The following is a 25,114-nucleotide window of genomic DNA, read 5'->3' as shown; positions in this document are numbered from 1 at the left end:
GAGGCGATTGTGCCCAGTTACAGAGTTTCAGACTTCATCTTGTTTATTTATTACAAAACTTAAAACACCTTCCCTGGGCAAGATCCAAAACAATTTCATCCTATTGTATAGTTCACCTTCATCTTTATAGTCAAATGTAATCTGCCAGCTTGTGCTGATAATGGGAATCCTTCCTCATTTGGTCAAGGTCAAAGGAACAGTAAAGGAATCTTGTGCTGCTCTTCTAATAAGTACAGCATCTCTTTCATTGTCCAAGCCATTCACCTTAGGCTTTGATGTTTAAGTCCGGGTCTGGAGAAGGGAAAGTTTCATACCCAACCTTGTGGTCTTCCCTTCGGTAGTACATTCGTGTCAGCACAGTCATCAGGAAAGTCTCCAGTATGAGGAGGTGGCAATTCATTACTGCAGTGTAGGGTGAAATATAATGTAGGTTATGCTATGTTATAGAGGTGGAATGCCATTAGCAGCCCTGACATATGAGTTGAGCAACACTTTCTCCAATTTATCCCCAAACCAGGACTTAGAAATACTAAATTGTCATAAATATCAGGTTAATAGAGCCAGAACCAGCACTTGGTTCTCTACCTTCTGTGATCTGAGGCTAGCATTAAAGCCCATTTCTTATGTGTGTTTAATTAGCATGGCCTTCTGTTTCTTAACCCTACCCACTCCTCTCCCAGGAGCTGAAGATTGAACCATGGCTTCTTGGGTTGCTGGGCTGACCTCAAGCTTGTAGAGTTGCAGTTCTCCTCTGTGTGATCAGAGAGACCATAGTCTCCTTAAAGCTTCTGCTGGGATTTCTTGAAGATCCCTTTCTGAATATTCTGAGCAGAAGTCAGGCTGGTCTAACTGCAGTTCTGAAGCCCTCTCTTTCCTGACTCTCCCCTGTCTCATCCATTCCACAATAGGGTAGGAGCTCTTATATGCTCACCTTGAGACCTGATTTTAGAAGAAAAGGGAGGTGAACAAGCAATCTGCCCGCCATTGGCCAAGATTGAGAAAATGGAGGGCTGCAGGGCAGTCAGGACGACGAGCACCTGCAGAACAGAAAAGAGGTGAGGCTGGGTTGGGACCTGCCGTCCATGGCACTGAGGCCAGCTGGCCCACTGCTGGGCCTTGTCCTTCCACTGTGCAGATGCTGCCCACCGGTAGAGCTGTGCTGTTACAGAGGGTTGAGACTCAGACTTGGTTAAAAATTTGTGGAGTTTTAATCTTTATGCAAATTACAATCTCATCTTCTACTCAACATTTTATTAGAGTTGCTAACAAGAAACAAGACCTGATTAAGGGGTTAATTTTTATTTCCCTATCTCAGCCATGGCTACTGATGAACACTTGATGGATGAAAATGGTGGATGATTAGAGAAGAATAATTCAATCTAACTCAAGTACCTGAGATCCTTGCTCCTAGAATAATGGACAATTTATCATTAAAGTTCTCTTTGACAACTCTCTGCCATGCCTGACACTGTGCGGAGAGGGTAAAGGGGAATTAGTGTTTAATAGATACAGAGTTTCAGTTTTACAAAATGAAAAAAGTTCCGAAGATGGATAGTGGCGATGGTTGTACAACAGTGTGGCTGTACTTAATACCATGGAACTGTATGCTTAAAAATCTTTTAAGAGGGTAAATTTTATGCATATTTTGCTACAATAAAGAAAGAAAGAAGGAAGAGGAGAAGATCTCTGTGCAGAGGTTCCAGAAGCACCATTTATCTTAGTATGGCCCTCCCTGAGTACATTTTTCTGAAGCATCAACCTCTTCAAGGCAGACTTGGCTTGTCCAGCCTTCCCCACAATAACCATGGGCAGGCTTGGCAATAGGGCTCTTATCTTTTTGTCTGACCCCAAGTGCTTCTGGGACCCAGATCCTTTCTATCCCTTACTCCCTGGCTTCATTTCAGGGACTGGCTTCATTTCAGGGACTTCTCTCTTTCTTTTCCCACAGCCCTTTCAATTCTAACTACTGTGTGTTTGGAAATTCACATTTGGGAAGGATCTGCTTAGATCAAATGAGAATGCTTGCAAAATCACTCTCTTAATGATAAAGCAGTCATTATGCCTTGGGAGTAGAGGAGCCCAACAAAGAGACAAAGAATGGAGATTGGGTTAGAAGTCATTATATTTGGTGGAAAAGTCATCTTGGGCTTAGAGAATGCAAAGCATAGAAGGTTGACAAACATGCCTTTGAATTTTCAGAAGAGATGTGAAGATGAAGAGGCAGTGTAATGAGAAGGAACATGGGTTTGAATTCTAGTCCCATCCCTTAGATGCCTTTGAGCAAGCCTCATAACATCTCTAGGTCTCAGTTTCTTCCTTTGTAAAATAGGAATCCCAGGAATAATAATGACTCCTGGGATTATTGTGCATGAAAAGTGCCTAGCACATGGTGTAGGTAGTGAATAGTTGTAGTTATGATGATACTGCTGCTGGTGTTGATGGATTATAGAATTTTAGGAAGTAATAGGTAGAAAAAGGGAAGGAAAAAGCAATGGTAGAAGAATTTAAGAAGGTTTCATAACACACATGTTATAGGTGAATTATGACCCCCAAAAAGATATGTTAAAGTCCTGGCTCTCAGTACCTCAGATATGACCTTATTTAGAAACATGTTGTTGCATATGTAATTAGTTAAGATGAGGTCATAATGTAATAGGGTGGGTCCTCAGTCCAACATGACTGGTGTCATAAAAATAGGAGAAGAGACACAGAGACACAGACACCTGAGGGAGAACATCATGGGAAACTGGAAGCAGAAATTGTATCAATGCAAATACTGCTCAAAGAATGCCAAGGATTGCTGGCAATTGACAGAAACTGGGAAGAAGCAAGGAAGGAGACTCCTATGCAGGTTTCAGAGGGAGTGTGACCCTGCTGACACCTTGATTTTGTACTTTCAGCCCCCAAAATAGTGAGACAATAAATTTCTGTTAGTTTAAGCTATCTGGTTTGTGGTATTTTGTCATGGCACTCCTGGGAAACTATTACAGCACAGAAAGGCAAAAAGGTGGAAAGAGCAAGGATCATTTTCCAAATCTCATGGGAAACATGAGGCTTAAGAGGAAGATTCCCAGACCCCGCTTTTACCCTTTATTAGCTTCACCTCCCAACCCCAATCATTTCTAGCTCTATTATTAAACATCTTTTCTCTCCCAGGGTATAGTTACCTGGAATAGAGCAAATTTGCCTCCTATGTTCTGCTCACCCAGGTGCAGCTTAGCTTGACGGAAAAGGATGCCCAGGGTCCAGAGGGCGAATAGTGTAGACGCACCAAGGAAAGTGTTAATCCACAGAGCTGCGCTCTTCTCAGAAATCTGGTGGCAGACCAGAAAGTAGTCAGTGAGGCAGCAAGCCCTGTCCTTTTATTTCTCCTCTTCCATGGTGGAAAAAGCAGTAAAAAAGCCCCAGTACCTTGGCTTATTATAGTTTTGTCTCTGCCCACTGGAGTCCCTGAGCCTCTACTTTTCCACTGCCACCCTGTCCCTGGGCCCTATGTCAAAAAGTGCTGGCTCCAGCTATTCCTACTAAGTGAGTCTTGGACTTTGCCGCCCCTTACTCCTGGCTTACATCTGCTGGGTCGTAGATGCCATCAGGAATGAGAAACAAGCCCACCAGGACCAGCGTTATCTTGAAGAAGGCATACTGGAATGGGCCTAACATCAGCAACTGAAGCTTCCTCCTGAGGAGGGAAGAGGGTTAGGAACACAGACCCACAAACCACCCACCCCATGAAGACCTCCTGGCTCCCTCATTAGGCTCCTGGGCTGAGGCTTGGCTGCCATTATAGACACCAAAATGGCTAAATGGATGGGGACACAGAAGCCAGAATGTTGAGAGCATTGGGAAGCTGCCTCACCTCCCACTCACCTCCAGGCCACAATGCTGCTTTTTGAGCAAGAGCTATCAGAGCGTTGGCCTCAACCTCATTTACCACAGTGGGCAGAAGGGGCTAGCAAACAGCCCAAAGTCCAGTTTTCTTTGTGTGGCTAAAGTTTGCAGGAGGCAGTGAGCTTAACCCTTTGCACTCGGATGTCGAGTGTGGATAATGTTGAGTGGGTAATAAGAAAAAAGCAAGGATTGCAAAGGGTTAAGTGATGGACACTTAGGAGTTCTTCCTCGGTCTCCCCTGGGATTGGTGCCCATGTGTGGGTCCTGGCTGTGGGATGCCCACTCTTTTATCATGGTTTTGCCCATTTGAACCTAATTTTAAGAGTCTTGAAGCAGATCTAGAGAGCTAGAAGAGGCTCTTGGGAGCGTGCAGGAAGAGGCTAACCTGTGCCTCAAGGGTGCTCCTTCCTCTCCCACCTTACCTGGTGAGCATGAGCCTTGGGCAACAGAGGCAACAGCAGCAGCAGGGACCTGTGTGGATTATCATCGGGGTGTCCTTCAGTGTCCTCACTACTGCCTCCTTCCCACCAAAGCCCTCCACCATGACCAGCATCAGCAGGTAAAAACATATAGCATAAAACCTGGGGCGGGGAGAGAAGTGGGACTGTGAGCATATGGTGGGGGCCCCAGCTGAGGGGACACCACTTTGCTGCCAAAGAAAAAAGGCTGCAGGGAAAGGTGGGGCTTACTGAGGGGCGATGGTAGGGGCTGGGCATTCTGGATGTGAGATCCAAGAGGAGTGAGAGAGGGCAGGGTCCAGAGGACTGGGGAAGAAGGAAATTGGGGGCTATGGAAATAAAGAGGTGACTGAGGAACGTGCCAAAATAAAGCATTTCCTGAACAGAACCAGAAATTCAAGAGCTCTGGATTAGCACAAATTGGGAAGGACTAGATTCATGATCCACTGGGATTAAAGACACGGACTGTGGAGTCCCAGTGAGGGGGAACAGAAGCAGATCCCAGGGGGATACTCAGTCCAGAGTTGGGGGTGGGCCAGGATACTCACGAGGTTATGGCCATTTCCACGAGCATGAGGGAACGAGGAATCCAGAGACCAAAGCAGCAGAACACAGACACTACCTGCTTGGAGAGGAGCACGAAGCATTTGAGACAAGAAGGGAGACCACACAAACCTTTTGTGGCAAGAGCTCAAGGAAGCAAAACCTATGCATTAGAGTCACCATTCCGTAAAAGTTTCAGCTGGCACTGGGTGCAGTGGCTCACCAGCCACTGTAATACCAGAAAGTGTCATACCAGCACTTTGGGAGGCCGAGGTGGGAGGATCACTTGGGGCCAAGAGTTTGAGACCAGCTTGGGCAACATAGCAAGACCCTGTCACTGCAAACTGTTTAAAAATTAGCAGAATGTGGTGGCACGCACCTGTAGCCCCAGCTTCTCAGGAGGCTGAGGGGGGAAGATCACTTGAGCCCAGAAGTTTGAGGCTGTAGTGAGCTATGATCATGCCACTGCACTCCAGCCTGGGTGACAGAGGAAGACCCCATCTCAAAAAAAGAAAAGTTGCCAGTTGGCAGAACAACTAATTAAATCAAGCAAGCCAAGGACCAAGGCTGTGGGAGTGAGTTTAAAAGGCTACAGCATAAGGGTAGACCTGATATGGCCCTGTGGGGAAAAAATCTTTCCCTCCTATACTCTGAGGAACCACACTGTCTGCCTTTACAGGAAGGATGCTTGCTTTCAACAGCAAAACCGTGGTGGAGTACAGAGTGGGGCCAACGGTGGGCTGAGCAGGTTCTCCAGCTGTCTCTGCAGCCTTTAGGATTGGAACACTTCATCCTTTTGTCTGTTGACCTTCCAAGCATGAGGTCCCAATTGCAAGCGCAGATCAGAGTAAAAACCCCTACCTTGAGGTGGTAGTGGCAGGCAACTGTTTGCTGACATGAATTGCTGAGTTTAGAGGAATTCTCAAAATGGTCCCTGCCTCCTTTCCAGTCCCTCCCAAAGGGAAGCTACAGGGCCTTCCCTCACCGTAGGTGCAGAGCTACTCCAGAGCAGAGTCCTCCTCTTGATGGGGCAGCGGGTGTTCTTGTATAGGTAGACAGCATCTTCCAGGAAGATGACAATTGAACCCAGGACAAGCAAGGTCATGATGCTCGTGAGGGCAATTTCCACAGGGCCCAATGCTAGAGAGAAGGAGAAGGTAGACTCCAGTGAGCTGAAGAGCAGGACTGAGGGGGAGAGGACATGGGCTTCCTCACTTGGATCTAAATTGCCATGCCAGATCTAGAACTATCTGGTCTGGGTTCCCATCCATGCAGAAGAATGACTATTTTTTACACCTAGAGTGTCCAACATGTGACCAAGATTTGTGCATGCATGGGAGCCTAGATCAGATAATTCTAGGTATGTTAATGTCTACCTGAACCAGGGTATAAGACACACCAAACAAGTCTTTATATAATTAGCAAAATTTTTGAATTATGAAGTCGGTCAGCAGGGCCTATTTACTTTTCTACCTCCAGTGCCAGATGTCACATAAGCAGACATGGATATATTAACATTATATTAGGGCTAGGTGAGGTGGCTCATGCCTGTAATCCTAGCACTTTGGAAGGCTGGGTGGGAGGATCGCTTGAGGTCAGGAGTTCAAGACCAGCCTGAGTGACATAATGAGATCCTGTCTCTACAAAAAAATAGAAAACTTAGGTAGGTGTGGTGGCACATGCCTATAGTTCTAGCTACTCAGAAGGTTGAGGCAGGAGGATTGCTTGAGCCAAGGAGTCTGAGATTGCAGTGAGCTATGATCACACCACTACATTCTAGCCTGGGTAAGAGAGTGAGAGCCTGTCTCAAAAAAATTTTTAAAATGTATTTATTGACAAATAAAATTTGTATATATTTATGGTGTACAACATGATATTTTGTTATATGCATACATTGTACAATGTTGAAATCAAGCTAATTGGCATCAATTACCTCATGTTCATATTCATATTCATTTTTTTGTGGTGAGAACATTTAAAATATACTCTCAGCAATTTTCAAGTATACAACACACAGTACATTGTTATTAACCATAGTCACCATGTTGCACAATAGATCTCTTGAACTTATTCCTTCTGTCTAACTGAAATTTTATATCCTGTGACCAACTTCTCCCAAATTCCCCCACCTATGTCTCCAGCTCCTGGTAACCAACATTCTCTCTGCTTCGATAAGAAGCAAAATGCATGGGCAATATATGTAACCTTAACACTTGTACCCCCATAATATGCTAAAATAAAATAAATAAAAAAAGAAGCAAAATGAAGTTTTTAGATGAAATTAAAAACTAAATTAGAATGAAGTTTTTAAATGAAAACAGAGAAGAATATCTTCATGACTTTGAAGTAGGCAAAGATTTTTAAAAAACAGGACACAAAAGCACTATTCATAAAGGAAAAATTTGATAAATTGGGCTTCCTTAAAATTAAGAATTTCTATTCATTAAAAGAATCCATTGAGAAATGAAAAGGCAAACCCAACTGGGAGAAGATATTTGTAGTACATATATCCAATAAAAGACTCATAACCATAATATATAAAGAATTCTTATCAGTAAGAAAACATAATTTTTAAAAAAGAAAAAAGACCTAAACAGTTACCTTACAAAATAAGATATCCAAATGTCCAAGAAGCATGAAAAGATGCTAAATATCGACAGTCATCAGGGAAATACAAAGTAGAACCACAGTTAGATGCCACTACATACTCACCAGAAGAGCTAACATTAAAAAGACTGAAAATTCCAAGTGTTAGTGAGGATAAGGAGCAATTGGAATTCTTATATATTGCTGTTGGGAATATAAATTAGTACAATCAATTTGGGAAACAGTTTGGTAGCATCTATTAAAGCTAAACATACACCTACTCAAAGACCTAGCAATTCCACTCCTGGATACATATTCAATAGAAATAAGAACTTATAATTACAAAAAAAAAAAAATCAGAGCAGCATTATTCATAATGGCCCAAACTGGAAACAGCCTGCATGTTCTTCAACAAGAATATAGATAAATAAATTGATATATTCTCACAATAGAATATCACACAGCAATAAAAAAGAATGAACCACATTGATACATGCAACAAAACAGATTAACCTTAAAAACATGATGATGAGTGACGGGAGCCGGAGTACATACAGTTTGATTATGTTTATATGAAGTTGAAAAGCAGGGAAAATTGATCTCTAGAGGTGATAGGGGTTAGAACAGCAGTCTTAGGAGGAATACTAACTGGAGGAAGTATAGGAGCCCCTGCTGGATGTTAAACTGCTCTACATCTTGATGTGGGTGGTGGTTTTACAAATTTTCATATGTAAAAATTCATCATACTATATACTTAAGATTGTTGCCCTTTGGCCAGGTGCGGTGACTCACACCTGTAATCCTAGCACTCTGGGAGGCTGAGGCGGATTGCTCAAGGTCAGGAGTTCAAAACCAGCCTGAGCAAGAGTGAGACCCGTCTCTACTATAAATAGAAACAAATTAATTGGCCAACTAATATATATAGAGAAAAATTTAGCCGTGCCTGGTGGCGCATGCCTGTAGTCCCAGCTACTCGGGAGGCTGAGGAAGGAGGATTGCTTGAGCCCAGGAGTTTGAGGTTGCTGTGAGCTAGGCTGATGCCACGGCACTCACTCTAGCCTGGGCAACAAAGCAAGACTCTGTCTCAAAAAAAAAAAAAAAAAAAAAAAAGATGGTTGCCCTTTATTATATGTAAGTTACACAGGAAAAAGAACTTATGTGAACAAAGCAGGATGCAAAATTAGCACATACAGTAAAATTACAACTATGTTGAAAAGATTTGATTGGGGAGAAGGGTTAGAAAAGAACTGAAGGAAGGAGGAGACTAATATCTTTATCTTACAAAATGGAAAATCAAGAATACTGTCCATACTTGACAGAATAAGAAATAAACTATAGATATATAAAGCTATAGAGATAATTAAGTCAAAATATTGATATATTTATATGGAGAAAATAGGAGAAGGTTGGTGCTAAGCGTGCTGAATCCTCATGTATCACAGAGGCAGCCATAGATAATATCCAAAATTGATATCCCAGAAAATGATAGGATACAAATATTGGCGATTTGAAGGTAATTAATCACTTCTCAGCCTTTGGCTAAGATCAAGTGTGAAGGTAATTATCAGAAGAAACATCGCCTGATAAAAGAGTTAAAAACAGTTATCTGTGAGGAAGAAGATTAGAAATTAGAATGGATATGGAAGGGGATGGTTGATTTTCATTAGTAGCCCTTTTGTGTACTGTATGATTCTTCAACCATGATTATGTATTACTTTGATAAAATAAATACATTAAAAAATCACTGCAGGCCAGGTGCAGTGGCTCTTGCCTATAATCCCAGTGATTCAGGAGGCTGAGATGGGAGGATTGCTTGATGCCAGGAGGTCAAGACCAGCCTGGGCAACACAGTGAGACCCCATCTCTTTAAAAAAAATTAACCTGACCAGGTGGCGCACACCTATAGTCCCAGCTACTCCCGAGGCTGAGGCAGGAGGATTGCTTGAGCCCAGAAGTTTGAGGTTATAGTGAACTATGATTGTGCCATTGTGCTCTAGCCTGGGTGACAGAGTGAGACCCTATCTCTAAAAAACAAAAAAGAAAAAAATCGTTGCATAGAAAAATACCTACAATACTAAAAACACATTAGTAATGCTTATATTTGGGTGATGGGAGTGTACGTGATCTTTGTCTTCTTACTTTTCTATCATACTTTTTTCCTATCTTTTCCAATTATTCTATAATAAATATGTATTTTATAACAAAAAACTTTTTAAAAGAGAGGAACATATTTTACATAATGTGAAAAATTCATATGATATCATGCTTATAAAAACAGAACAAAAATTGTAGGCATAGAATGATTTCTACAAATGTTAAAGCATAATAAAAGGAAATTACACTAAGATATTTGCAGTGCCTGTCTCTGGATGGGACTATAGATAACGTTTTCTCTTTTTACTTTTCTCTGTATTTTCATGTTTACTGACCCTGAATTATTTTTATAATAGAAATATTCAGTAAAAACAAAATACACACAATAGGCAAAGTCCAGATAGGAAAAAGCCAAAATTAATTCAGTAGGTTTCCAAAAGCCAATATTCCCTTGTTGGAACAGGTAGTCACTGCTGGAGGCCTCTCATACCCCTAACTGGGACTCTTGTCCTCACCAGCTCACTGAGGGTAGAAACTGCCCTTTCACAAGCCATGAGGCCAAAACCTTTCCCCATGGTCACTTTCCCTGTCTGCTCTCTCCTCCTTGAACATCTCCTTTCCCTTGACTCCCGGAACCACCCTCTGCCTGGTTCTCCTTCTGCCTCTGAACCCCAGGTCTCCACTGATTCCTCACCCACACCCCGTGTTCTCCAGACGGAATCACTGCGGCTCAACTCTTCTTTGTTTACGGAGGCTTGGGATTTCCCTGCCACTCCCAGCTGTTCCTCCACAAGGACTTGATGCTTGGCCCCTGCCTGTTAGGCTTTCCCTCCAGAGCTCCATGTGCCTGGCTCCACATCACTGAGCTCTCACCTCACACGCTCCCTGCTCAGACTGCCAGGGTAATGGTGTCCCCTCTTGGCCGCCCAACACTGCGAGGTTATTTACACAGTTGTTTACTTGCTCCTTGTTTGCCCTTCGCTGTAATGTGAGCTCCGCCGGGCAAGGACTTTGTCAGGCTCTGGCTCTGTTCTATCTCCACCTGTCTGGAACAGTAACTGCTTTGTAACTATGGGTTGAATGAAAGAAATAACTCCCTGAGAATTCCCATTATCATCCCCATTTTGTAGGCTTTTTTTTTGAAACTAAGCTTAAAGGGTTAAGCACCTTACCCATGGTCATACAGCCTGGAAGTGAAGGAGCTGGGATTTAAACCCAGGCTGGGTTCTTGATGCTAAGTCTATATGCTTAATCATTGCACACACTGACTTTTGGTGTGTGTTCACATAGATAAGAAAGGGACAATCAGATATAACCCAAAAAGGTTTTTTAAGTTTATAAAGATGAAGGTGGAGCACATTCTGATTGTTCAACATAGAAATGCATTTGTAGTTTCTTTTTTCTTTTTCTTTTTTCTTATAGGTTATCCTGCATATATTTTCTTATAATTGCTGCCTATGGTACTCTAGCTATTCTTTTTCCTACTTGCAGAAAAGCTAAGAAAGGAAAAGTTCCTTAGCATCCATATCTTGATACCAGGGCTCTCCAACAAACTCATTTATCCTCTTATAAGATTGCCCCTCCCTTACTTTTCTGGTCTAACCCAGTTTATATATATATATATACACATTATATATTATTTATTTTGGGGGCAGGTGGAGAGGACAGGGTCTCGCTCTGTTGCCCTGGTCTAGAGTGCAGTGGTGTCATCATAGCTCACTGCAGCTTCGAACTTCTGGGCTTACATAATCCTCCTGCCTGGCTAATTTTTTCTATGTATTTTTAGTTGGCCAATTAGTTTCTTTCTATTTATAGTAGAGACGGGGTCTCACTCGTGCTCAGGCTGGTTTCAAACTCCCGACCTCGAGCTCAATGTCATCTCTACTATAAATAGAAAGAAACTAATTGGCCAACTAAAAATACATAGAAAAAATTAGCCGGGCATGGTGGCGCATGCCTGTAGTCCTAGCTACTCGGGAGGCTGAGGCAGCAGGATTGCTTGAGCCCAGAAGTTTGAGGTTGCTGTGAGCTAGGCTGACGCCATGGCACTCACTTTAGCCTGGGCAACAAAGCGAGACTCTGTCTAAAAAAAAAAATTGTAATTCCCTGTTTACTATCTTTTTGTGTATTTATTGGCCATTTGAGTTTCCTCTTCTATGAATTGTCTGTTCATATATTTTATCCAGATTTTATTGGTTAATTTTTCTTATACTAATTACTAATCCTTTGTTAGAGATTTGAAAATATTTTCTCCCAGTCTGTGGTTTGGCTTTTAACTTTGTTTGCAGTGCTTTTATTTTTTATTTGTTTTGTTTTGTTTTTCTTTACAAAACACCAGCCACAGAAGAATGTTTGCAGTGCTTTCAGATGCACAAAAGTTTGTTTGCTGGTTGGTCCGAGTGCAGTGGTGTTTACAACTAATTGATCACAACCAGTTACAGATTCCTTTGTTCCTTCTCCACTCCCACTGCTCCACTTGACCAGCCTTAAAAAAAAAAAAAAAAAAAAGTTTGTTTGCTTTAGTAGTCAGTCTTCATGATCATTTGTGCTGTGTTTTAAGAAATTATTTTTTCTTCCCAATCATAAAGATATTTTTCTTTATTTTCTTTGTAAAAATGTTTATATCTTACATTTAAATATTTTATCTGAATTCAAGCTACTTTGGAGCTATTTTCATATGTATTTAGTTACCATAGGGATGGCAATTGTCAGCCCCACTTCTTTTTAAAATTTTTTTTAAATTTTTAATTATTTTATTATTTTCAATTTCTCTTTTTAATTTTTTCTTTTTTGCATCAGGCTTGCGTCCATGTCTTTAGAATCAACCGCACTTCTTGAAGGGTCCATCCTGCTCCTTGATGTGTGTGGCATCGTTCATGTACCAAGTCCCCATGTGGGCATGGCTCATTTTCTAGGCCCTCTGTTTGGTTCTGTTTTTCTACTTATCAGGCCCTTTGCCATTATTAACTCATTGCTTTATTGACTATAGCCTTTTTATACGACTTAATCTCTGGTTGGGCAGCTTCCCTCCTTACACTTTTTCAAAATCGTCTTGGTTTTTCTTGGCTCTTCCATATAAATGTTTGCATGAGTACATTTTAAAAAATCCTTTAAGGATCATTATTTCAATCACACCATGGGGATTTTTAAAAAATGGAAAGATTCAATAATTCTTCCAGAATAACTCTCTTAACATTTAATTTAAGGAACAACAGAGTTTACAAATGAAGCAAGAAATGTTTCACCATGTCCTCCAATGGGCACCTCTTGCTGGTTCTCCTGTGTTTGTCTGTGCCTTCACCACTGCCCAGAGCCTGCACTTACATGTCTAGATCCTTGAAGATTGCCTGCTCTTTCCTTGGATTGCCTGTGTTTTCCAACCATTCCTTTCTTTCCCTGCCACTGCCCTGGCTCCGACTCTTTTCCCCCTTGCTGGACTGGAGGCAATAACCTCTAATTTATATCCCTGCTCTTAAGGCTTTTCTTCCTCCACAGTCCATCCTGATTACTGATTAATGGTCCCAAAGGATTAATTTCATCCAGCCCCTCCCAGACTCAGAGCACTCATCAGCTCCTTCTGTCTGTGGTTTAAAATATAACTCCTCAGGCTGGCACACAACAGGCCCCACCTCACCTGCCCAGCCCTCTCGATTGTCCCCTGATCCTCCACCAGTAGCCTTGAATCCTGCCAGACCTAGCTCCCCAGTGTCTGGGGAACCTGCCAGCTCATTCTCTTATCATCCCCACCCCAGGAGGGCCCTCTGCCTGCTCCCCAAATCCTACCTACTCTGCCTGCAACAAGGCAGCTTGCTTGACTACCAGACCCAGAATAGTTTTCCTATTTTGAACATCCTCAGAGTTTCTATTTGCAAATTTTGTAGCAAACCAATGCAAGAACCATTTTCATTGTGTAAGGCAAGGTTTCTAAACCTGAGCACTATTGACACTTTGGCTCGGATACTTTTTTTGTTGTGGGGGGTTGTCCTATGCCCTGTAGGAGGTTTAATAACTTCCCTGGCTGCTAGTAGCACCTCCAGTGTGGCAACCAAAACTGCCTCCAGACATTGCCAAATGTCCCTGGGCTGAGAACTACTAGTGTAAGACTTGTGCCACCAGCTGCACTCTCCAAACAGGAGGCTCCCGGAGCTGGATGTACCATCCACCTCCTGGCACTAACCACACAGCAAGTAGCAGGCATCTCTGAACACTGTGGCAGTTGGCAATCGCTCTGGTTCAGAGCATCTGAAATGAAGCTGTCCGCAGCCCAAGGACATGCCCATGTCTGCCTCCTAATGCACACTGAGAGCATCCTGTTGCTCAGATACAGTCCATTCCTTGAGGTGACAACAGAAAGAAGGCTGGGAAAAGCCTTAATGGTACTGTAGGGACACAGACTTTCATTCAATATCTCAGAGGCAGTAAGCCATGCAGTAGGGAAGCAGAATAAAATGTGAATGTGAGCCACTTTTCCTCTAGAAATGCTAAGGCCATTTGGTTCTCAGTGTTTGGGATATCCAGGGAATTAAGCTGAGTCTTATTCTATGCTTTTCACTTTCAAAAGCAATTCAGTAACAGGATCTCCTTGGCTGCCACTGTGAGAACACCTTTACAGGTTCACCTGTGTTTTCAGCACCTCTCTCACAATGACCCTTCTCTAGAATGATGCAGACCCTTTCCCCAGGAGAACACTGTGCAGGCCTCCAGGAGACCCTACAGGGCTTGGACCAGTTAGGCACCAACTTGAGTCCTTACCTGGCCGTGGGATCTGAAAAAACGCTCCAGGTCACAGTGTCCTCAATATGTTTTTAGTTTTGCTCTAAGAGGGTCTCACTCTGTTGCCCAGGCTGGAGCGTAGTAGCATATTTATAGCCCACTGCAGCCTCAAACTCCTGGACTCAAGTGATCCTCCCACTTCACCCTCCTGAGTAGCTGGGACAACAGGCACATGTCACCATGCTCAGCTAATTTTTTAAAAAAAATTTTTGTAGAGACAGGGTCTTGCTATACTGCCCAGGCTGGTCTTGAACTCCTGCCTCAAGCGATCCTCCCACTTCAGCCTCCCAAAGTGCTGGGATTACAGGTGTGAGCCACCGCACCTGGCCAGTGTCCCCACTTTTAATGGAGCTTTGCAGTTGGGGTTTGTGGGGGCCCAATGTGCAGGCTTGTCTCCTGGGCTAGGTTGTCACACTCTCCTTTTGGCCTACTGACTCCTTAAGGGCTTGCTCTTCCCCAAGGCCTTAATCCATGATGGACACCAGGCCAGTCTCCTCCCACACTGTCCAGGTTGACCAGCGCAGGACCCCTCCCTCTCCTCAGCTCCCCTCAGCTGTCCTGACTTCCCTCTGCGATGTGCATCTCCACCTTTCAGTTTCCTGTGGGGAGGGTGCCCGGCTCACCTCTCAAGAGTTGGGCTGCCGTGGGAGGGTGAGAGAAGCAGGCAGACGGGATGCTGTGATTGGTCTTCAGCACCTCCAGAAGATCTGCTGTGTACCTGGAGAGACACCAGCATGTTCAGACCATGGGCCATGGGGGCAGGACGGTGGCACGTTGGACCAGAGTTACTTGAACTTCTGGGCTCACATGGTCCTCCCGCCCCACCCCCCTGAGTAACTGGGACTACAGGCATATGTCACCCTGCCCAGCTAATTTTTTCTATTTTTTATAGAGATGGGTATGAGCCACCAGGCCTGGCTTGGACCTCTGTTTCTTGATACTTCCTCAAGCACTCCTGAGTGTAGCTTGTCCACTTCCCCTCAGGGCCCTTTTCCCAGAGGGAGTGGAGAATTGGCCCAGACTAGTGTGTAAGCCACCTAGCCAGGGGCAGGGCTGGCTGCAGTGCCCTAAGGGCCCGCACTCTCGTCTAGGCAGCAGCCCAGGGCTGACCAGGGAGCAAGAACAGAGTCCCAGAGTCAGAGTGGTCCTCAGCAAGGGAATGGGTCCCCTGCAGGCCAGGGGCTCTGTGTGTTACCTCTGGGAATGCTTTCCACAGCCCACATCTAGGGTCCCTTTCTCCCCAGATTGGGGGGCAAAGCCAAGGCCCTGAGGTGTCTAGGAGACAGCCCCACTGTTCTCAGTCCTGTCTCATTCTGGGTGCTGAGAGCCAAAGGGCTCTGGGAAGGAGACAGGGATAGGCTGAAGCGATAGGGCCTGCCGCCCTCACTTACCTGGGGTCAAGATTTATCTGAGTCCTGTCTGGCTCCATTGCCTCCTTTCTCCCCAGCAATCCTGTCAGGCACCATGAGAGCCAAGGAGGGCAGGCAGGGCAGGCAGGTGTGGGCACTGCTGTGCTGCTGGCCTCTCTGCAGTGTGGGCCAAAGGGCGGTTGGCCCGGCAGGGTCTTCCCCTCTGTCTCTCCTTTCTCGGGCCTCGCTGCACCAACTTTGTATCAGAGTTCACCTTGGAGGAATTTGATCTTCTAGGCTGTCTGAATTCCCTGTTCCTGACTCCTCCTAGGTGTGGTCACTCCCACCTCTCCTGGACAAATGCCTTTGGCTGCCTCTTGCCTCTGGCCCGCCCCCATCCTGTATTCCCCTTTTGGGAGCCTTTTAGGGCAGGCTGGACTCATGGCAGAATTCCTGTTGCCCAGGGCCAGGGTGGGGCTGAAGTCCTCACTCCTTAGTGCAGGGTCCTCTGGTCAGCAAGGCCTGGAGAAGCCGGACGGAGCTCAGGCCCTGGCACCTGGGGGTGGGAGACTCGGGGCTGAGGCGTTGGCTGTGCCTGGTGCTGTGCTGGCGTGAGGGAGGGAGGCCCATGCAGGCTTCCCAAAGCCCAGTCCATGTCTCTTGATGACTGGCTTATCAAGCCAAACACTGGGCCAGAAGATGCAGCCAAGTGGAGGCCGTATTTAAGAGGCACAGTGGCAGAGTGAGATTTTAGAGCATTTTGACAGGTTTTAAAAACCTGACAAATTAACATGCTTATGAACTATTTTATTGGTTTCTCTTCTCTCTTGAAATAGATTTAAACCTCTTTGAGGCCAAATACATGTCTTATACTATGATACCCCTACGTTCCTAGTACAGGTTCTGACATATACTGAGTGCTCCTTAGAATTTGGTTGCATAACTGATAAAAGAATAAAATCAGAGCAACAGCAGCAGCCGGTGTCTATTGAGCATGTCTGGTGTGCCAGGTGCAGTGGGAAATGCAGTATGTTCCTTATCTCATGAAAACCTTACAACCTTTGCCAGAAGTCTTTGGCAAAATGAAAGAGAGAGAGAGAGAGAGAGAGAGAGAGAGAGAGAGAGAGAGAAGAAAGAAAGAAAGAAAGAAAAAGAAGAAAGAAAGAGAAAGAAAGAAGAAAGAAAGAAAGAGAAAGAAAGAAAGAAAGAAAGAAAGAAAGAAAGAAAGAAAGAAAGAAAGAAAGAAAGAAAGAAAGAAAGAAGAAAGAGAGAGAAAGAGAAAGAGGGAAGGAGGAAGGAAAGAGAAAACCTTACAACCACTCTTGTAGGGTAGTACTATCCTTATTCCTATTGTAGAGATTTAAAAAAAAAAGCTGAGGTTCAGATAGGTTAGGAAACCAGGTAGAGAGCCATGGGGGTGTGGAGAGAGGCAGAAGGGGAGGTGAAGATTCGAGATGGTGAGGAAGGGGCCTGTGAGAGGCCGAGAGCGTCAGTCCTGGCGAGGCAGAGGAGGCGCTGGGCTGGGAGTAGATGATGAGCAGAGGAAGCGATTGCTAATGTGGTACCAGGAGGACTCCTGCCCCCCAGCACCTCAGAGTATCTCCGAAGGGTCAAGCAGGGCCCCCCTCTAGTTGTGCCCTCCTCTTAGAGTACAGTTCTTGGGACAGAACAATGCCGAGATCCAGGATTCTCAGGGGTCCAATTACCTTCCAAGGTACAGGGAAGGGCAGGAAACAGAAGGCAAGGGCACTGACCCCCAAAAGGCCAATGGCCTCGGCCCCACCCTGGCAATGACACACTGACTCAGCTTTCTCAAACCATTTCCCCAGCAGTGTTCCCTGGGTCATTCCTCTCTAGCCCGCTGAGAGACCTTGAGCTTAATTGCTCAGAGCCCTGAACTTTAGACTTCCCAGAGGAGATAACAGAATGCTGAAGATGTTCTCCCAAACTTCTTCAGGACAAAGTAGGTCCCAGCGAGGCAGCAGAGACTGCGAGACCCCAGGGGAGACTGGACACCCCTCAGGATGGGCAGCAACTGAGGGAGGAAGAAAGGGAAGGTGTTGGTGAGAGGGAGGGCTTTAGCTTTGATGGGTGCTTCTGCACCACCCCAAGTCCCTAAGTGGCCATCTTCTATACGGTATGGCCCATGGACCAGACCTGGGGGAGGCCCTGACCCGAGGCCAGCCTATCCTTAGCTAAGCTTTGGCGGGGCCAGCCAATCAGTCTTCTCTTGGCAACTGGGGACTGCTAGCTGTCAAACGCTGATTTTTAGAAACAAGAAGAACAAGTCCTTCTTCTTTTCATTTTTTTGACCTAATTTTCCCCACAAAATTACATGATAACATAATATGATACCTATCACTTCAGTTTGGGCTTCCTCAGTATAAGAGTCACTTTTGAAAAATCAAAAACATCAATTTTCATCAGTTTTCCCCAGGGCTCCTCAATCATTTGATATTTAATTGAATGTGTTTCCTAGTTGATCACTTTTCACATTTCTTATAAGTAGTGGAAATTAGGCATAGGCTTCCTTTTTATAAGACATGCAGTCAGGATTACCAGCTGTACTGGTACACACACTGATGTTGTTCCTTTAAGCCTGTCTCCTCCATTAAGCAGCGATTTCCAAATGAAACCTCACAGTGACTAGGTTTGGTTGGTAGTGATCTCATGTAGTCTAAAGACCCAGGCTTTCATATTGTGTGTGTTGTGTTCTATTGGCGTTGTTTTATTTACGCAGGTGGAAGAAGTAGTATTGAGAAACACCCAAAGCCTTCCTTGTTATGGTCAAGAGATGCAGAAGTGTAAGATACTAAGATTAGAGAATTAAATTTTGTCTGGAAAATCATTTAGATGCTTTCAAAATTCTAAATTTTTTTTAACTGAACTTATCTTTTTGTCTATTTCAAGGTCAAGATCAAGTGTCTTTTCTCTTCCAGGTATTTACAGTAACTGCAAATGTGGAAGCTTCTCTTTTCTCTGAGAGCCAACAGATTGTCCAATGTTCTTAACCTGCCAGGAACTTGCTATATGTAAGGCTGGACTTTATAAAACCACAGAGCAGGCACCAATTTTCTGGGAGCACATTTTAGTATTTTCTACATATAAAGTTCAGTCCTTGGCCAGGCATGGTGGCTCACGCCTGTAATCCTAGCACTCTGGGAGGCCAAGGCGAGTGGATCGCTCAAGATCAGGAGTTCAAAACCAGCCTGAACAAAAGTGAGACCCCGTCTCTACTAAAAATAGAAAGAAATTAATTGGCCAACTAAACAGAGAAAAAAATTAGCCAGGCATGTTGGCGCATGCCTGTAGTCCCAGCTACTCGGGAGGCTGAGGAAGGAGGATTGCTTGAGCCCAGGAGTTTGAGGTTGCTGAGAGCTAGGCTGATGCCACGGCACTCTAGGCTGGGCAACAGAGTGAGACTCTGTCTCAAAAAAGAAAAAGTTCAGTCCTTATTTCATAAATGTGGGCTTTGTCATATCTAATTAAACAAAATTTATTTTTGAAAGTCACATTTTGGGCATGGTCATGATAACAAATTTGATTTATTCAGTTAGTAAAGTTCTTATGGGAACATTGAAGATAATTACATTGCCATGATAAGTAAACAAACCCAATAAAGAGATTTTGTATATCTGACCAAAGATAGACTTTATCTATGTCTTTTTAAATATATGTAATATTTTCTATAGAATTATCATAGATAATAATTAGTTGAGCTATCCACAAAATATAGCTTAAATGTGTTACATTACTACAATGATTATAGGGCAATGGTAATTTTCTGAAGCTTAAATTTTTGTAAAAACACTCTTTTGAATCCCAATTATTAGGGCATCACCTTACAGTTTTCCTGAGAATTAATTAGCTTATTTATATTTTAATATATTCACAGTTTTCCATAGTATGACTTCCATGCTACCACATAGTACCTTTCATATGTGCCTGGATTCTGATGTGGTAGACCCAGGTAAAGAATATTTTGAGTATTTTTCCATTTTAGAATTAGACCATCCTTTCTAATATGTCAATCAAGGAGAGATTTAAATAAAAACCCAATAATCAGAGAATTTTGACCATTGTCATAGTCATGGTCGTAGTCTGTAAACTTGAGGGTTTAGAAATGGAGCAAAAAGCATAAAAAGGGGCTTTATGTTCTTCAGAAAATAAAACATTAAAAACTGTATCAACAGTGTTTCAAGGCCCATATCCACAATCATATTTCTCTTAGTCATGAGTCATGAATTCTTATTCTGTCAACCCTGGCTCAATAGTCTATGTTCCTAAAGCCATCTCTTCCCAGGCTGCATGGTCCTGGTGTCCTGAAGGTTGGGTCTTTTGGCAAAATGAAAGGGGGGGGGGATGAGAGAGAGAGAGAGAGAGAGAGAAAGAGAGAGAAAGAAAGGAGGCGTTTTTATCCACTTTGAAAGATGATCCAATTACTTGAAAACTTATTTGTACTGATTACCCTTTACCTATACAAAACCTAAATGAAATCCTCTCTTTTATTTATCATATTGCCTCACAATGTGGGCCCAGTAAACAGGGCAGCTCTTACGATATCTTTAAGCACACTAAGAAAATATCAGCATCTTAACTGTATACATTTTTAACATCCCTCTTTGTTTGACAGTGCCATGTCATAGGTTATGAGCGGAGACAGCAAGCCTTCGGTGCTATCTAGCAGGCCAAAAGACACAACATCAGTTTTAATATTCTGAATTTAGGGCCGAGCATTAGAAAGTAGCAACATCAAAAAGAGTTGTCAGATAAGAGTATAGGTGCCTGAGGATAAGAAAAGGTCATAGTGTCAGCTGTGTTATTAATCAAACTAACAGTCCTTTACATCCGCGGTCCCCAACCCCCGAGCTGCGGACCAGTAACTGTTTGGGACCAGGCCGCAGAGCTGCGCCGCCCCGCCCCGTCGGAGCGAAAACTGTCTTCCATGAAACTTAGGAAGGGTGGGGCGCAGAGCAGGAGGTGAGCGGGAGGAGGAGCCAGCGACGCTCCCCACCGCTCCCGTCGCTCACACCGCCTGAGCTCCGCCTCCCGGGCTCCCCCTGCCGGTCTGTGGAAAAATGGTTTTCCCTGAAACCAGTCCCTGGTGCCAAAAAGGTTGGGGACCACTGCTTTACATGGCATAGTATAAGGTAACATAACAAATATTCAGTATTTTCAGTTGTTTTTTTTTTTTTTTAGAAGTGAGTAATCACCTACTGTTCTATTAACTTTCTTATAATTGTCTACAGTCATAAAATTTCCACAAACAGCAAAAAGAGATATAGGATAATAGATCCTAGTAAAATTACTTTTAGGTTAGGTGAGATGATGACTCTACACCATTGGGCAGAATAGGCAGAAAGCAAATAACTTTTTATTGCATTACGTTGAAAATAGACTGTTATTCAAGGAACATTTCTCTTCCAAGCTACCAGTTCTCTCCTCCAATAATACAATACATCTTTTAAGAATTAATTAATGTCAATATGTTTCAATATGTGGGTATTTTAAATGTGCATACATATATATAGTTATACATGACAAGTGAAAATATGTAAATCTTAAAACTAGAATTTAAAATATAGTATCAGTCATAAGAAAATAGTCTTACTATTTTTTTTTTTTTTTTGAGACAGAGTCTCATTCTTTTGCCTAGGCTAGAGTGCCATGGCGTCAGCCTAGCTCACAGCAACCTCAAACTCCTGGGCTCCTGAGATCCTTCTGCCTCAGCCTCCTGAGTAGCTGGGACTACAAGCATGGGCCACCATGCCTGGCTAATTTTTTTAAATGTATTTTTAGTTGGCCAATTAATTTCTTTCTATTTTTAGTAGAGCTTGAGTCTCGCTCTTGCTCAGGCTGGTTTGGAACACCTAACCTTGAGTGATCCACCCACCCCGGCCTCCCAGAGTGCTAGGATTACAGGAGTGAGCCACCACGCCCGGCCTGATCTCTGTTTTTAATCAAATTAATTTCCTAAAAATGTTCCAGTTCAGTGACCCCCAATTCAATATTATTCTCAGTTTTAAGAACAAATTAGGGACCTTGGAATTACATATTTACCCATGTTGAAGAACAATACAATCACTGTTGAAATTAAAGTACACTTCAAAATGGTTATCACACTTTGGCATACTCGAAGTTCCTGCATCTTTGAGAAGACTCCCCAGTTGGCTGCAGCAGCTCTGAAGCTAACTGGTGGCACCTGGGTCCCAGGCCTGTGGCAATAATCATAAGAGAGGCTGGGAATGTGAGGACCTGGCCATTTTCAGCTCCAACTGGGATAGGGAAATGATTTTTGCCCCTGATAGAGACTTATAGTTTGAAGAATCCTCCAAACACTGAGGGGCTCAGACACTTAGCAAGTGGCCAAAACAAATGACAAATGTCAGCTGCATGTAACAGAAAATCCAGTTATTTTCTCTTATAGCAAGCAGCTGAGAGGGAGGCAGTTCATGGCTGGGGCAGCAGGTTAGCAATGCCATCACGTTCTGTCCGGGTAGCATGCTGACTTGTTTTGCCTAACGGGTCCAAGGTGGCACCCTCAGCCAGCACGTCCAGGTTCAAGACATGAAGAAGGGGACAGCTGGGCGCGGTGGCTCACACCTATAATCCTAGCTCTCTGGGAGGCCGAGGTGGGTGGATTGCTCAAGGTCAGGAGTTCGAAACCAGCCTGAGCAAGAGCGAGACCCCGTTTTTACTATAAATAGACAGAAATTAATTGGCTAACTAATATATATAGGCAAAGTTAGCCGGGCATGGTGGCACATGCCTGTAGTCCCAGCTACTTGAGAGGCTGAGGAAGAAGGATGGCTTGAGTCCAGGAGTTTGAGGTTGCTGTGAGCTAGGCTGACGCCACGGCACTCACTCCAGCCTGGGCAACAAAGCAAGACTCTGTCTCAAAAAAAAAAAAGAAGGGGACAGAGCTCTGCCAACTGTGCCATCTTACCTAAAGCCTGAGGATAAGAAACCCTCGACTGACATCCACTTATGTCCCATTGACCAGAATTGTGTCATGAAGCCGACGTGGAAATGAGGGAAGCTGGGAAGTTATTTAGCTGAGCAGACCATTGCCCATTTCCACACACAGCAATTTTGTCACACAAAAAAAGGAAGAAATGGAGCTAGGGTGAGCAATGAGCACAGTTTGCTTCAATTAGCACTGGGCCTGAAAGGGTGAGGTGAGCCACCAACTTTCTCCCCACGTGTTTCTCTAAGGTCATGTGGTCTCCAGCAACGCCAGCCTCGCAGGGGCAAGACCTCTCCGTCCCCAGCACGTGTGGGGTGGGCTGGGTTTGCTGTCGGAAGTGCCGGTCAGCATCACCGGAAGCAACAGAGCAGGCTGCAGACAGTTCTGCCAAGGACACCCCCCCACACACACATTCCTCAGCCTCTGTGATGTCACACAGAGGACTTCTTTCCTTCCACCCTGGGTTGTGGCTTCCAAGGCCACCGTGGCCATGGGGCTCTGGGAGCCAGCATGGGGGAGGAAGCCTAGTGGCTCTGATCTCCCCTGGGGGCACGGGAGAACGAGCCATGCCACTGCTAAACGATGCCATGCCCCTCATGAAGGAGCCTCGGCCCCCACCTCAGCTGCCGCTTCCCTGGGTCCTCCCGAGCCTGTTTGCCGCCTTCAACGTGGTGCTGCTGGTGGTTTTCAGCGCTCTCTTCTTCGCGTTCCCGTGAGTCTCCCATGCAGGTGTCAGGTTTCTTACAACAAGATAGCAAGGGAAACAGATAGCATGGGCAGGGCAATGCAGAACAGGGGGCCGAGGGCAGGGAAAGGGGGATGTTCTAGGCTTAGGGAACCAAATGTGCAAAGGCACAGAGGTCTGGGGTGCCTGGTACATTTGCGGAGCTGCAGGTGGCTGGTCATGCTGGCGACATTCAGTGGATCCTCTATGTGTCTGTCTGGATATTCAGAGTGGCTTTAAAGTGTGTGAGTCCTAATCCAGGTGAGCTGGGACCTGGGGGGAGCTTTGGGCTGCCCCAGTTCGGGACTCAGTCTCCCTCTGGTCTCAGTTGCAGGTGGCTGGCTCAGAACGGGGAGTGGGTCTTTCCCATCGTCACAGGCCCTCTCTTTGTCCTTACCTTCTTCAGTCTCGTTTCACTCAACTTCTCAGACCCTGGCATCTTACATCAAGGTGAGGCCTCAGCCCCCTGGGAGAAGGAGGTGGCACTCTAAGGGCTGGTGCCTGCAAGGATGATTCCTAAAGTGCCCTCCCATCTCCCTTCCTCTGGCCTCAGGACCCCTTCACGCCACGTCCTCTTTGCTCTGGTCCTGACACTTCATTTCTCATGCCACTGAGGTTGTTTTCCACTTGCCTTGGAAGGAAGGGCCAGGCAGGCCACGGCGAGAAACCAGTGGTCTCTTCCTCCTTCCACTGCACACACAATTTAAAGCACCAATTGCTGTTCCAAAGGACTGAGTTCTATATACATCTCCTTTGGCTGGTGATCTACCTTCCCTTTGACTGCCAGCCTCTCTAGCTGGGTCAGGTTGCTCAGTGGGGACACGGACTGTTCTACCCACTTCCCCCCCACCCTTCCTTGTGCCCAGTGATGCTGTAGGGCTGCCCCATGCAGCAGAGTGATGGAAGGGCCTCCTGCTGCTGCCCAACCCTCTTCCCGTACCAGGCTCCGCCGAGCAGGGCCCCATGATGGTGCATGTGGTGTGGGTGAACCACAGGGCCTTCCGCCTGCAGTGGTGCCCAAAGTGCTGCTTCCACCGCCCGCCCCGGACCTACCACTGCCCCTGGTGCAACGTCTGTGTGGAGGTGAGTGCCCTTCTTGCCTGCCCACCTGCCACCCTTCTAGCCCCTGGCTGGGACCAGGAGCACCCCTCCTATGGGGGGGACCAGGGGTGGGCATGAAGCCATCTTCCAAGACTGACTAACTCCCAGCCAGTCTTGGTCACTCATGCAGGTCACCCCCTCTGTGCCTGCACCTGTCCAGGGAGGCTGGCCCTTGTCTGCACAGGGGATGACATGCATGGGGCATCCACATCGTCCTGGGCCCGATCAGGCTAGGGGAAGGAAGGGCAGCCCCTGTTCCACCCCTGGGCTCACTGTCACTAGGTACCCAAGGCCCTCAGGCTGGCTATAGGCTTGGTCTGGGGAGCTTTGCCTGTCCCTGTTTGGGCATCCACGTCAGAGGATCTCCTGGGCCCCCAATGCTCATCTCTCGAGGGCTCAGCCTGCAGGAGGCTGGCTGGGAAAGGGTGTTATTTTCATCCTCATCTAGCCAGGCGCAGGAGCTCGAGCCTGTAGTCCCAGCTACTCGGGAGGCCAAGGTGGGAGGATCATTTCAATCCAGGAATTTGAGGCTGCCATGAGCTATGAACATGCCACTGCACCCCAGCATGTACAACAGACTCTGTCTCTTAAAATAATAATAATTTAAAAATAGTAATAAAATATCATTCTC

General features: G+C 45.1%; 3 protein-coding genes across 4 annotated transcripts in view; 2 read left to right on the top strand and 1 right to left on the bottom strand.

Annotated features, from left to right (window-relative positions):
* PCYT1A (phosphate cytidylyltransferase 1A, choline) overlaps window positions 1–2,939 on the top strand; it is a 50,164-nt gene extending 47,225 nt beyond the window's left edge. The window contains exons 10-11 of the transcript XR_012919007.1: window positions 909–1,055; window positions 1,316–2,939. The gene's annotated coding sequence lies outside the window, so the exon portion shown is untranslated. The remainder of the gene's footprint in view (window positions 1–908; window positions 1,056–1,315) is intronic.
* On the bottom strand, window positions 26–16,008 carry SLC51A (solute carrier family 51 member A). Its single transcript, XM_012780363.2, has 9 exons — window positions 15,734–16,008; window positions 14,966–15,060; window positions 5,875–6,029; window positions 4,895–4,968; window positions 4,311–4,469; window positions 3,568–3,679; window positions 3,168–3,314; window positions 932–1,037; window positions 26–402 (listed from the first exon to the last, which is right to left on the bottom strand). Exons 1-9 carry the CDS (start codon window positions 15,769–15,771, stop codon window positions 266–268), a joined length of 1,023 nt encoding a protein of 340 aa, XP_012635817.1. The 5' UTR covers window positions 15,772–16,008; the 3' UTR covers window positions 26–265.
* A 7,084-nt stretch (window positions 16,009–23,092) lies between these two features.
* Window positions 23,093–25,114, top strand: part of ZDHHC19 (zDHHC palmitoyltransferase 19) — a 52,839-nt gene continuing 50,817 nt past the window's right edge. Inside the window, exons 1-3 of one of the 2 annotated variants that reach the window (XM_076002591.1) lie at window positions 23,093–23,370; window positions 23,711–23,832; window positions 24,326–24,465. In XM_076002591.1, coding sequence (XP_075858706.1) covers window positions 23,225–23,370; window positions 23,711–23,832; window positions 24,326–24,465 — 408 coding nt within the window. In that variant the 5' untranslated portion in view covers window positions 23,093–23,224. The remainder of the gene's footprint in view (window positions 23,371–23,710; window positions 23,833–24,325; window positions 24,466–25,114) is intronic. The other variant, XM_012780346.3, reaches the window with a different exon arrangement.

This window comes from Microcebus murinus, chromosome 1, assembly GCF_040939455.1.
Source record: "Microcebus murinus isolate Inina chromosome 1, M.murinus_Inina_mat1.0, whole genome shotgun sequence".
In the NCBI taxonomy this organism is placed as follows: Eukaryota; Metazoa; Chordata; class Mammalia; order Primates; family Cheirogaleidae; genus Microcebus; species Microcebus murinus.
The sequence above is the reverse complement of the archived record's forward strand: the minus strand, read 5'-3'. Positions and strand labels throughout refer to the sequence as shown.

Excerpts from the sequence above, each read along its gene's own strand:
- SLC51A (XM_012780363.2), bottom strand. The coding sequence starts at position 15,771 with ATGGAGCCAGACAGGACTCAGATAAATCTTGACCCCAG. Across the intron at positions 6,030-14,965 it reads GGCAGCCCAACTCTTGAGAG|CATTGGGCCCTGTGGAAATT; the intron begins GTGAGCCGGGCA and ends CCTTCTCTCTAG. Across the intron at positions 4,969-5,874 it reads GGAGTAGCTCTGCACCTACG|GTAGTGTCTGTGTTCTGCTG; the intron begins GTGAGGGAAGGC and ends CTCTCCAAGCAG.